Source organism: Anomaloglossus baeobatrachus, chromosome 1, assembly GCF_048569485.1.
Source record: "Anomaloglossus baeobatrachus isolate aAnoBae1 chromosome 1, aAnoBae1.hap1, whole genome shotgun sequence".
NCBI lineage: Eukaryota > Metazoa > Chordata > Amphibia > Anura > Aromobatidae > Anomaloglossus > Anomaloglossus baeobatrachus.
In genome coordinates, this window is record NC_134353.1 from 859,709,176 (window position 1) to 859,723,566 (window position 14,391).

Consider the following 14,391-nt stretch of genomic DNA (forward strand, 5'->3'; position numbering starts at 1 on the left):
GTAGATCCAATACTGGCAAAAGACCAGATACCGTAACAATTCACATATACCAAATCAATTCATTGACTCAGATTGTCAGAAACTACCCAACACTTGAGAAAAAATACTTCAAATAGCTCCATTAATATGGAAAATCCCCAAAAGGGGATATAGGCTCCCAGAAACATGTCACCTATTGTCTACGCTACAGGGACCTATCAAAATGTACACGTTATGTGGGGAGGAAGCAATTAAAAGAGAGCTGCTCATTGAGCCCCCCCGGAGTAAGTGATCTTAGTCTGAAAATCCAAGCCGATTCCCTTTGCAACAAAACTCTGTCAAAATCCCCACCTCTCAGACTGTGTTTGACAAGCTCCAATGCTGAAAAACAAACGAGTTTTGTGTCGCCTTGGTGTACACTATTCATGTGTCGAGCAATCGGGGTATCGCGTTTATTTCGTATATCCGACAAGTGCTCTCCCACGCGCCTCCGAAACTCACGCACGGTTTTCCCCACGTAGTCAAGAGGACACGTGCAGGTAGCCCTGTACACAACACCCGATGTCTTGCAGTTAAAGAAATCCCGCAGATAGAAAACCTTTCCATTTGATGAACTTTTCACCATTTTACACCGCTCCATCGAATCGCAAAAACTACAGTTACCGCATCGATACATACCTACCACTTGTCTATCTAACCAAGTGCCCTCTGGGCGTGGCCCCTGATACATACTGTGCACAAGTTTATCCCCTATAGACCGACCTCTCCTGTATGTAATACATGGTGCCTTCGGGATAAACTTGGCCAGACCAGGGTCCGCCCTTAGCACATTCCAATGTTTTTTAATTACTCCAAAGACACGTTCAGCCTGAAGATCGTAAGTACCGATAATGCGTAAGGTGTTCTCATCCTCTTTTCTATTTCTTGGCCTCATCAAAGAGTGTCTATTGGTATTCCTAGCAAAGGCATAGGATTGCTGCAGGACCTGTCTAGGGTACCCTCTATCCAGGAACCTCCCAAACATGTCCGACGCTTGCATCCTAAACTCTGATTCCCTGGAGCAGTTCCTGCGGATACGCAGAAACTGCCCTTTGGGAATCCCTCTCCTAAGAGGAAGGGGATGATGACTCTCCCACTTTAACAAGGAATTGGTTGCCGTCGGTTTCCTATAGGTAGCAGTCTGTATCTTGCCATTCTCATCCTTTGATATAGTCAAATCAAGGAAGGTAATACAGTTCTGATCACAGGTATAAGTAAACCTTAAACCCAAGGCATTGTTATTAAGAGACCCAACAAACAGCTCAAAATCATATATCGACCCAGTCCAGAGGATGAGGATATCATCAATGTACCGGACCCAAAGTCCGATACATTGATGAAACTCCCCATCCTCCCCCCCAAAAACCACCGTTTCCTCCCACCAGCCCAGGAATAAATTTGCATAACTGGGGGCACAAGGGCTCCCCATTGCTGTACCCCTGAGCTGGTGGAAGTACTTGGTGTTAAACAAAAAATAATTATGGCGAAGAGTGAAGGACAACAGCTCTATAATAAGAGCGTTATGCCTTGTACACTCAATGGATCTTGTTTTCAAGAAAAAATTAACTGCCTGGATCCCTAAATCATGGGGAATAGAACTGTACAACGCCGCGACATCAATGGAGGCCAGGATTGTATCTGGCCCCACACTGATGTCCTCCAAAATTTGAAGAAGGTGCGGGGTATCTCGTACATAGGAAGGTAAAGATGTAACAAAAGGCCTAAGTACCCTATCAATATAAATACCGACATTCTGAGACAATGAATCAATTCCTGCTACAATTGGTCTGCCTTTTAAGGGGTCTAGGCCCTTATGCACCTTTGGTAAGGCATAAAAAACAGGTATAACAGGGAAGTGCGGAGTCAAAAATTCCAATTCATTGGATGATATTAGATTATTTTGCTTGGCACAGTCCAGAATGGATAAAAGAATATCAGTAAATATTTTGGTTGGATCAGAGGGAATCTGTTCATAGGTGTTCCGATCCCCAAGAAGGGTCTGGCACATACTTAGATACCTAGAATGGTTCAAAATGACAAGGTTCTCCCCCTTTATCGGATTTCTTGATCACCAAGTTGGTATTTTTTGATAAAGAATCCAGGGCCTTCAATTCTTCTCTAGTCAAATTATAATTATAATCTTTGTGGCCTTGATATCCTTGCGGAATCTTTACAAGATCATCTTGCACCAATTTCAAAAAAATATCTACACTAGTACAATTCTGTACTGGGGGGGGATCTTTTACTCGGTCTTTTTAAAGTAGTAAAAGGTCCCTCTCCTCTCCTTTTTGAGCCATCCTTCAACAAATCTGTTAGAGTTTGGAAACATTCGTAATCCTCCTCTGCAATGCCGAGGGCTTTACGCTGTTCCTGGCTATTATGTTCAAAGAACAATTTCCATCTCAGCCTCCTTCCAAACAATTCAAGGTCTCTGATCCAACCAAAACAATCAAAATGATTCGAGGGTATAAAGTTAAGGCCCTTAGACAAAACCGCATAATCAGAATTAGTAAGTGAATAATCGGATAAATTTAATATCCTCCCCTGGCCTGATGTGCTCTTGTATGCAGGTACATTCCCCCTGTTTGTCTCTGCTCCAAAAAAGACCCAGAGGGACCAGAAGATGAAAAATGCGGTGGTCCCTGATGCCCAAAATGTCCCCCTCTCCTCTTTCGCTGTTTTTTTGGGGGGATCCATGTATGTGGTCCACGCCCAGTGACCTCTGTGGGAATACTACCAGTCGTTATAGGTCTTTCTGAATCGGAGGTGTCTATATCTGATGAAGACACCGCAGATTGTTGCCTACTTGTGTGTTGAGGTAGGTAAGCCTTATCTTCCTTAAATTCTGCAAGGTCTCGTATAAACTGTGTGTGCTTTCTTTCTTTCAAATTACTTTGAAAGCGCTCAATAGACGTCTGTAACAGATTTTCACGTCTAGCAAAATCAGGGTCACTTTTAAGACGCAAAATATTATCTATTCCCGTATTTAAAACCCCTGTAGACTCTGCAAAGATTTTTTTCTCCTCCTCTAATAACAAATTCATCAGCCTCAGGGAGGAAGCAATGGACTCCTTTCGCCAGAGACCAAGGAATTGTTCAGAAGATGTTCTTGGAGATGGAACAATATTAATTCTCAAACCCCTTGGCACTATCTGATGCTTAATGTAATTTTCGAGTCCCTTTATTTCCCACCAGGACCGGATATTATTTTTATAATTGGCCAACAATTCCTTAAAGGATTCTTTTAGGTTAATTCCACTACTCCCTATATAGGGTTCATTAGTGGAAAACACCTGATTCGCCTCCTCCTCCCTCTATGCCATGCTGCTCAGGCATGCGCATTAGTGATATGGGCTGGCGCCTGCGCAGCTACTGCTAAAGTGACGCTGTGTGGGGGAAGTCAGGGATTCCCCACAGCTGTCTAATCAATGTAGGGCTATTAAAGGTGGTGTGATGTATGCAGCTCCATGACGCCTGGAGGACGGGAGCATGTTATCAAGACAGTGTTTACTGCAGTGCTGCTGATCTGCTATCTGGCGCCATGGACCTGCATACCTTAAACTATACTATCTGACAAGTGAGTTATCTATCTATTGCTGTTGTCATTTTGTACCTTGTGCATGTGTTGTTAAATCTATGTTTGGTGGTCTATGTATGTTTGTTATAAAGCTGATAAGATCATACCTATTTTCCCAGCCTCCTGATGAACCACGTGTTCCAGCGTGGGGAAACGCGTCGAGGTGGAGACGTCTTGATTATGATATAGTTGGCGGTTCACTATACTGACTAAAGGACTAATCTTCCAAACGTCATGTGGATACTCCTGGATGTTTATCCTTGATTGGGACTACAGATAAGCACGCTGTGCCAGCATAGCCTCATTAGGAGATACCAAGTTAAGTTTGGTTATAGTTATTGTCCTGTTGTGAACCAGCACTTTGGTTATGTATTTTAAATTGTATCAATTTGTCTTATTTGTTCATTGTAAACCCTGGTCTTGATATTCAAGATCAGGGGTTGCCATTTAATTGGCAGAAAACAATTGAATTGTATATCTATGTGCACATATTGGTGTTATTTTTCTACTTGAATAAAAATTAAATATTTTCACAATTGGGGATTTTTCTATGAGTAAATCAGAGTAATATCCCCTGGACCCTAGAGGTATTTAAATTTGATACTTATTTCCCTGGCATGGCAGGCTTTCTTATAGGGCCTATTAATACCTCAGTTTGGGTGGAGGAGGCGAATCAGGTGTTTTCCACTAATGAACCCTATATAGGGAGTAGTGGAATTAACCTAAAAGAATCCTTTAAGGAATTGTTGGCCAATTATAAAAATAATATCCGGTCCTGGTGGGAAATAAAGGGACTCGAAAATTACATTAAGCATCAGATAGTGCCAAGGGGTTTGAGAATTAATATTGTTCCATCTCCAAGAACATCTTCTGAACAATTCCTTGGTCTCTGGCGAAAGGAGTCCATTGCTTCCTCCCTGAGGCTGATGAATTTGTTATTAGAGGAGGAGAAAAAAATCTTTGCAGAGTCTACAGGGGTTTTAAATACGGGAATAGATAATATTTTGCGTCTTAAAAGTGACCCTGATTTTGCTAGACGTGAAAATCTGTTACAGACGTCTATTGAGCGCTTTCAAAGTAATTTGAAAGAAAGAAAGCACACACAGTTTATACGAGACCTTGCAGAATTTAAGGAAGATAAGGCTTACCTACCTCAACACACGAGTAGGCAACAATCTGCGGTGTCTTCATCAGATATAGACACCTCCGATTCAGAAAGACCTATAACGACTGGTAGTATTCCCTCAGAGGTCACTGGGCGTGGACCACATACATGGATCCCCCCAAAAAAACAGCGAAAGAGGAGAGGGGGACATTTTGGGCATCAGGGACCACCGCATTTTTCATCTTCTGGTCCCTCTGGGTCTTTTTTGGAGCAGAGACAAACAGGGGGAATGTACCCGCATACAAGAGCACATCAGGCCAGGGGAGGATATTAAATTTATCCGATTATTCACTTACTAATTCTGATTATGCGGTTTTGTCTAAGGGCCTTAACTTTATACCCTCGAATCATTTTGATTGTTTTGGTTGGATCAGAGACCTTGAATTGTTTGGAAGGAGGCTGAGATGGAAATTGTTCTTTGAACATAATAGCCAGGAACAGCGTAAAGCCCTCGGCATTGCAGAGGAGGATTACGAATGTTTCCAAACTCTAACAGATTTGTTGAAGGATGGCTCAAAAAGGAGAGGAGAGGGACCTTTTACTACTTTAAAAAGACCGAGTAAAAGATCCCCCCCCAGTACAGAATTGTACTAGTGTAGATATTTTTTTGAAATTGGTGCAAGATGATCTTGTAAAGATTCCGCAAGGATATCAAGGCCACAAAGATTATAATTATAATTTGACTAGAGAAGAATTGAAGGCCCTGGATTCTTTATCAAAAAATACCAACTTGGTGATCAAGAAATCCGATAAAGGGGGGAACCTTGTCATTTTGAACCATTCTAGGTATCTAAGTATGTGCCAGACCCTTCTTGGGGATCGGAACACCTATGAACAGATTCCCTCTGATCCAACCAAAATATTTACTGATATTCTTTTATCCATTCTGGACTGTGCCAAGCAAAATAATCTAATATCATCCAATGAATTGGAATTTTTGACTCCGCACTTCCCTGTTATACCTGTTTTTTATGCCTTACCAAAGGTGCATAAGGGCCTAGACCCCTTAAAAGGCAGACCAATTGTAGCAGGAATTGATTCATTGTCTCAGAATGTCGGTATTTATATTGATAGGGTACTTAGGCCTTTTGTTACATCTTTACCTTCCTATGTACGAGATACCCCGCACCTTCTTCAAATTTTGGAGGACATCAGTGTGGGGCCAGATACAATCCTGGCCTCCATTGATGTCGCGGCGTTGTACAGTTCTATTCCCCATGATTTAGGGATCCAGGCAGTTAATTTTTTCTTGAAAACAAGATCCATTGAGTGTACAAGGCATAACGCTCTTATTATAGAGCTGTTGTCCTTCACTCTTCGCCATAATTATTTTTTGTTTAACACCAAGTACTTCCACCAGCTCAGGGGTACAGCAATGGGGAGCCCTTGTGCCCCCAGTTATGCAAATTTATTCCTGGGCTGGTGGGAGGAAACGGTGGTTTTTGGGGGGGAGGATGGGGAGTTTCATCAATGTATCAGACTTTGGGTCCGGTACATTGATGATATCCTCATCCTCTGGACTGGGTCGATATATGATTTTGAGCTGTTTGTTGGGTCTCTTAATAACAATGCCTTGGGTTTAAGGTTTACTTATACCTGTGATCAGAACTGTATTACCTTCCTTGATTTGACTATATCAAAGGATGAGAATGGCAAGATACAGACTGCTACCTATAGGAAACCGACGGCAACCAATTCCTTGTTAAAGTGGGAGAGTCATCATCCCCTTCCTCTTAGGAGAGGGATTCCCAAAGGGCAGTTTCTGCGTATCCGCAGGAACTGCTCCAGGGAATCAGAGTTTAGGATGCAAGCGTCGGACATGTTTGGGAGGTTCCTGGATAGAGGGTACCCTAGACAGGTCCTGCAGCAATCCTATGCCTTTGCTAGGAATACCAATAGACACTCTTTGATGAGGCCAAGAAATAGAAAAGAGGATGAGAACACCTTACGCATTATCGGTACTTACGATCTTCAGGCTGAACGTGTCTTTGGAGTAATTAAAAAACATTGGAATGTGCTAAGGGCGGACCCTGGTCTGGCCAAGTTTATCCCGAAGGCACCATGTATTACATACAGGAGAGGTCGGTCTATAGGGGATAAACTTGTGCACAGTATGTATCAGGGGCCACGCCCAGAGGGCACTTGGTTAGATAGACAAGTGGTAGGTATGTATCGATGCGGTAACTGTAGTTTTTGCGATTCGATGGAGCGGTGTAAAATGGTGAAAAGTTCATCAAATGGAAAGGTTTTCTATCTGCGGGATTTCTTTAACTGCAAGACATCGGGTGTTGTGTACAGGGCTACCTGCACGTGTCCTCTTGACTACGTGGGGAAAACCGTGCGTGAGTTTCGGAGGCGCGTGGGAGAGCACTTGTCGGATATACGAAATAAACGCGATACCCCGATTGCTCGACACATGAATAGTGTACACCAAGGCGACACAAAACTCGTTTGTTTTTCAGCATTGGAGCTTGTCAAACACAGTCTGAGAGGTGGGGATTTTGACAGAGTTTTGTTGCAAAGGGAATCGGCTTGGATTTTCAGACTAAGATCACTTACTCCGGGGGGGCTCAATGAGCAGCTCTCTTTTAATTGCTTCCTCCCCACATAACGTGTACATTTTGATAGGTCCCTGTAGCGTAGACAATAGGTGACATGTTTCTGGGAGCCTATATCCCCTTTTGGGGATTTTCCATATTAATGGAGCTATTTGAAGTATTTTTTCTCAAGTGTTGGGTAGTTTCTGACAATCTGAGTCAATGAATTGATTTGGTATATGTGAATTGTTACGGTATCTGGTCTTTTGCCAGTATTGGATCTACCAATTACATGCTTATGATGTGTACCTGGTCAGTATGGACCGGGGACTAACTGACTATATGTGCATAATATAGTATAATAGTCAGACATATGTACTATGTAATGATCCTTACCATATGATTAAATTGCCATATGTATATGCTGCCTTTTTTGTGGCCCTTATGTTATCATAGATGCTGTGGTTTCACTGTATTCCTCTATTTTATCGTGGCTGCGGTGCACCCAATCTGGGGCGATTATGACTATTCTATAATTGCATCTATACTAATTCTAAGTTATGATAGAATGAATCCCTTATTATCTTACTGCGGTTACGTCCTGTATTCCCGATCATGTAACTATGTGAGTCACGAGGAGGGCGTTACCTAGCAGCATGAGGGCTTCCTTGCTGGGTGTACGCCTACCTCCGATCATGTGACCGCGTGAGCTCATGGGGAGGAGGGGCCCTGCTCGGCGCGATGTGAGGAGGTTTCCTCCCTCTATGCCATGCTGCTCAGGCATGCGCATTAGTGATATGGGCTGGCGCCTGCGCAGCTACTGCTGAAGTGACGCTGTGTGGGGGAAGTCAGGGATTCCCCACAGCTGTCTAATCAATGTAGGGCTATTAAAGGTGGTGTGATGTATGCAGCTCCATGACGCCTGGAGGACGGGAGCATGTTATCAAGACAGTGTTTACTGCAGTGCTGCTGATCTGCTATCTGGCGCCATGGACCTGCATACCTTAAACTATACTATCTGACAAGTGAGTTATCTATCTATTGCTGTTGTCATTTTGTACCTTGTGCATGTGTTGTTAAATCTATGTTTGGTGGTCTATGTATGTTTGTTATAAAGCTGATAAGATCATACCTATTTTCCCAGCCTCCTGATGAACCACGTGTTCCAGCGTGGGGAAACGCGTCGAGGTGGAGACGTCTTGATTATGATATAGTGGGCGGTTCACTATACTGACTAAAGGACTAATCTGCCAAACGTCATGTGGATACTCCTGGATGTTTATCCTTGATTGGGACTACAGATAAGCACGCTGTGCCAGCATAGCCTCATTAGGAGATACCAAGTTAAGTTTGGTTATAGTTATTGTCCTGTTGTGAACCAGCACTTTGGTTATGTATTTTAAATTGTATCAATTTGTCTTATTTGTTCATTGTAAACCCTGGTCTTGATATTCAAGATCAGGGGTTGCCATTTAATTGGCAGAAGACAATTGAATTGTATATCTATGTGCACATATTGGTGTTAGTTTTCTACTTGAATAAAAATTAAATATTTTCACAATTGGGGATTTTTCTATGAGTAAATTAGTATCCTCAGTTCTAACAGCGCGTAATATACCCACTGTCACAATTCAGCTCTGCTCGCTGGTCACCACATGGCCACTCCACTCATATGCGATTTTCATACTTGCATGTGACAACTGGCTTTTCTTCATACGTTTCTCATTGAACATTGAGAGAATTATTAAGAGAAGCTCGTCCTCACGTGACTTAGTGTGCAAATCATATATGAGTGACTGGTCACATGATGACCACCCAAATAGCTTGGGGGGGAGGGGGGGCACCAAACTGAATTCTTGCCCTGGGTGTTGGAAAGCCTAGATACAACTCTGGGTACCATATAAGTTAATAAATGATATAGTATTATGTTACACATAGCTATATACATATTACACAAAAACACATGGATACATACATACCTATTACACAAAAACACATGGATACATACCTATTACGCATAGCGCAGATACATACCAATTACGCATAGCGCGACGCCCTGACACTGCAGGTAGTCACACATAGGCCCCCGCATAACACCTTCCCTCACCTAGGTTACACACAGCCAACCAGAAAACCCTAGTCACCTCCCCCAGGGAAAGACAGGCACACCAGTGGGCGGGACCAGACAGAAGGGAACGCCCACCTAGGGGTCTGGAGAGCCCAGGGCAGGAGAAAGCAGATTTTGGAGTTAGGAGGAAGGAGTAGGCAGTGGAGTTGAGTGGAGTGAAGTCCAGGCCTCTGCTTCAGGCCTGAGGCTGAACTGACAGGTGTCAGGGTCAGAGCCCGGACATGTTGCCTAGGTGGCAGACGGTGGGCCCGTAGCTAGCAGGAGATGGGAAGACGGCTCGGCAGATCCAAGGTGGACCGGGACAGGGTTGGAGCCCGCCGGTACCGACACCGGAGACCCGACCACAAACCGTGCACAGAGGGGGGTACTCGGACCCTGAAGCCAGGACCGGAACCAACGGCCTAGCTACTCAACCGATTGAGGGCAGGATCATAGGTCCTGTCCCAATCCAAGTCCCGAAAAGAGACAACCACCCACAGAGAGGGATAGGGCATCCGTCAGAGCCTGTAGATCCCACGGGTCAGCGTCAGCGGGCACGGTTCCCAACAGTATTAACGGGAGCAGACTCCCGAGTTCCAGACCGGGAAGTCCACAACACTACAGCACAGTGCAGAGGGAAGAGATACAGACCACCAGCCCGGGTGGGGGACCAGAATACACCCGGCCGCGGCGGCTGGCCACCATCACTTTGGTTAACCAATGGACTTGCCTGACTTCTTTAATCGTGAGTAAGGTGAGACTTCCTGGTCTGACCAGGCGAACCGGTCCCTGCCATCACCATCCCCTGCACCAAGTCACCGGATCCCGGGGCCACCATCCTTACCCACGGAGGTGTTAACAACAAGCTGCCATCCCATCGCCCCGGGTGTCCAACAACAGCAGCGGTGGTGGTACCACATCTCACCACACACCGTGGCTGGCATCACAGACAGTTTACTACCATCCCCGTACAACTACGTCCCCTTTTAGTCGGAGTGTCCGCGCGACCCCCGGGTCCGGCAGAACCCCTCGAGCTGTACCGTAGATCCGGATCAGAGCAGCGCCGGCTGCTGGCACGGGGACGGCACACCTCGCACACAGATACATACCTGTTACGCATAGCACAGGGATACATACCTATTACTCATAGCACACGGATACATACCTATTACTCATAGCACACGGATACATACCTTTTACGCATAGCACACGGATACATACCTTTTACGCATAGCACACAGATACATACCTATTACGCATAGCACACGGATACATACCTTTTACGCATAGCACACGGATACATACCTTTTACGCATAGCACACGGATACATACCTTTTACGCATAGCACACGGATACATACCTTTTACGCATAGCACACGGATACATACCTTTTACGCATAGCACACGGATACATACCTTTTACGCATAGCACACAGATACATACCTATTACGCATAGCACACGGATACATACCTTTTACGCATAGCACACGGATACATACCTTTTACGCATAGCACACGGATACATACCTTTTACGCATAGCACACGGATACATACCTTTTACGCATAGCACACGGATACATACCTTTTACGCATAGCACACGGATACATACATATTACGCATAGTACACGGATACATACATATTAGACATAGCACATTAATGTGCACAAATTACACACAGCACATTACATTTTGGAGCATGTGCCAGACAGGGAAAATTTTTATATCTACAGCTGTAAAAATTAAGTTACAGACAAGTAATTGAAGTGCTGGTGACAATGCACAGTGTGCTAATGTGTTCCTGAGACTACAGACAAGTGTGACTGACTATTACAAAACGATTCTTGCAGAGTACAAGGCCACCTGAATATACATGATTAGCGCTGCCCAGTAATCTGCAGAGATGAAGGACATGGCGGCGCTGTGTACACACATGCTCAGGCCATTCTTCCCCCACATCAGAAGTCCTGACATGACCTTCTTTGTGCTCCCAACTCATCAGATACTTTTCTATTTTATACCTTTTATGTGAGAATTTATTATTTTATTTCCAGTATGGTTAGAGATAATTGGGTTAATCCTTTGTTAGATATGAATTTGAATATAAAAAAGGATTTTACAAAAACAGGACATAGATTTCAGTATGATTTCAGCATGGATTCTGCACTAGATGCCGCAGTAAAGGTGTTATCCTGTTTAGAATATCCATTTTAGATCCCCCATTAGGCACTCCTGGGTTTACAAAAGAGGTTGTCCTTTAAGGGTGCTCATTTTTGAGCCTGAGCAAAAAGTATCTCCAGCACTGAGAATTTCTCAATTTCATGCAAACATGACCCTGGCTCATGTTTCAGAGGCATAACAAGTCATCTACACCACTGGCACTGATAAGGATTGTGCTGCCGTAAATTAGAGAGAAGTGAAGTATGGAGAGGGCTTTAAGGTCTCTCTTGGGGCCTCCATCACTCACCCCCTCTATAAAAGCTGGTTCCCCTAATGCAGTTGTTGTATTTTCTTGCTTGTCATCTGCTGGGTGTCAGTTTCCACAAATGCCGATGTAATCCGATGACACAATCACAACCATTGACTAGCTGTCCAGCAATGCTATGAGGACAAAAATAGCTGGACACCCATGGGTTTACCCATATTTTGTTAACGTCTAAAGAATTTGCCGGCTCAGTTGTCTCCAAATTCCTATAGACTTTAGCAGGAGGTGGCCACGTGTATTTCCAGCCACCTCTACTATACAGGGTTTCCACAAATAATCAGGTGAGCTCCATCCCAGAACTGATGCTTGGAAAGACCCAACATCTGGATTCTGCAATATAACCCAATGTTTAGAACAGACAGAAGATGACCGATTACCTTTTCCATATTCAGTAGCGGAAACAGTTCTTGCACTTTTTCGGGTCCAATGAGATATTGAGGATTCGGATGCCATCGGGCCCTTGTCATCTGGTATTTTAGTTCATCCACACGGGTCGGTGTTGAAGCAATTCTGACACTTCCTGGTTGATGGAAGCCAACAGCCTGTAAATATAGAAAGGCAATGATTAGAGATGAGTGAGCACTAAAATGCTCGGGTGCTCCATGCTCGGGTCGAGTATTTTGAAATGCTCGGGTGCTCGACCCGAGCACCGAGCCCAATGTTAGTCTATGGGAAACTCGAGCCATTTTCTGGCGCCACCCCCGGCGGTCTGGAGAAAGCTCAAAAATGTCACAAATGTATAACAGTGGTCAAATTACATGAGAGCAGCATGGGGAAGACCCCTGTAAGCATTTCTGACTCCCAGGTCACTGCTGTGAGCAATGTTGTCTGAGTATTAGGAGGAGGAAGAATCCTGTGTTCCTCCTCCCGTGTGACATGCACTTTCGCTTAGTAGCGCATGTGCAGCAGCTTCTCTAGGCCTGTACATTCATTGCTAAGCGAAACCAAAAGTGAAAAGTAGAAGAAGAAAAAAATAATATATTCACCTGTCTACAGACTCCCGGGGCACGTCTGATCGGTACTGGACCTGCCGGTGATCAGCTGATGCGGTCACCTGATGGCATCATCTGATCATATAAGTCCAGTGCTGAGGCCGACCCAAGAGTGCAGCGGAGGGAGGGGGGGGGGGGGTTTCTTTAGTTCAATAACGATGGAGTCACTAATTGTATTGTGTTTTATTTCTAATAAAAATATTTTTCCCTGTGTTGTGTTTTTTTTTTTATCTTTACTAGAAATTCATGGTGGCCATGCCCAATATTGGCGTGACTCCATGAATTTCGGACTTAATACACAGCTTTTATTACCCAGCAAACCACCCGGCATCAGGGCCGCTGGAGGAGTTTGGTACAATGCCAGAAGATGGCGCTTCTATGAACAAGGGAGAGGCAATGTCTATGGAGAGGAAGAGAAACCTACTGCTGGTCTCTGGGGTCCCTCAACACCCTAGATAGCGCACATATGCGCCGAGTCGGATACCTGACCCTAGGTATCCCTAGTGCTGGACCTTAAATAGGGAACGGGTGGGATGAGCTCTTCATCAACCCCAGTAAATAACTATAGAAGACACAAGGCCATACAGCAGAAACTACTTATCATTAGATGACTCAGGTAGAAGTTCAGCAGAGCTTTCAGCAATGATACCACAGAGGAGTACAAACCACCTGCTTGCAACCTCGAAGGAACTGAAAATATCACCAGCAGAGTCCAAAGAAAGGATGGGGTATATAAATACTAAGGGAATACTGCCAGCAGGAACAATGGAAAGTTAGGGATGATTTTGCGCAGCCAGACGCGGTGACCATTGATGGCCAGAAACCACATGACTATCTGTCACCCGTGACACACCAGTAACAAGCATAATGTAGATACAGAGACCCTGATTCCAGCGATGTGTCACTTACTGAGCTGTTTGCTGTCATTTTGATAAAATCACTGTTTTCTCTGCTGCAGATCTAGCACTTATAGGCTATGTGCACACACTGCGTTTGACGCTGCGGTTTTGGCCGCTAAAAAATGCACAAAAACGCACCCGCGGCAAAAAAAGTGGCAAAAAACGCACGCGTTTTTGCCGCGATTTGGTGCATTTTTGGCTGCGTTTTGCTGTGCTTTTGATCTCTGCGTTTTGCTGTGTTTTTCCAATGCATTGCATGGGGGGAAAACGCAGAAAAACGCAGGAAAGAATTGACATGTCCATTTTTTTTTAAGCTCAAAAACGCAGCTTTAAAAAAAAAAAAAAAGTTGTGTGCGGACAGCAAAAATGAAAAAACTCAGACTTTGCTGGGGAAGCAAAGTCATGCAGTTTTGAGGCAAAAATGCCGCGGAAAACGCACTGTGTGAACTTACCCCTACAGAGCTCATGACTATGGTGGACTACCTGTAGCATCCCAAGTACTCCTATAATGAAAATCTACTGCTGATTAAACTGTGATTTTATCAAAACTACACAAAGCAGCCCGGTAAGTGACACATCACTGAAATCAGAATTTCTGCCCCTACGTTAT

At 44.3% G+C, this 14,391-nt stretch overlaps 1 protein-coding gene across 1 annotated transcript in view; it reads right to left on the reverse strand.

Moving 5' to 3' along the window:
• Positions 1 to 14,391, reverse strand: part of DMGDH (dimethylglycine dehydrogenase) — a 129,087-nt gene that overhangs the window by 93,679 nt on the left and 21,017 nt on the right. The window contains exon 5 of the mRNA XM_075325700.1: positions 12,268 to 12,432. Within this exon, the coding sequence (XP_075181815.1) occupies positions 12,268 to 12,432 (165 nt within the window). The remainder of the gene's footprint in view (positions 1 to 12,267; positions 12,433 to 14,391) is intronic.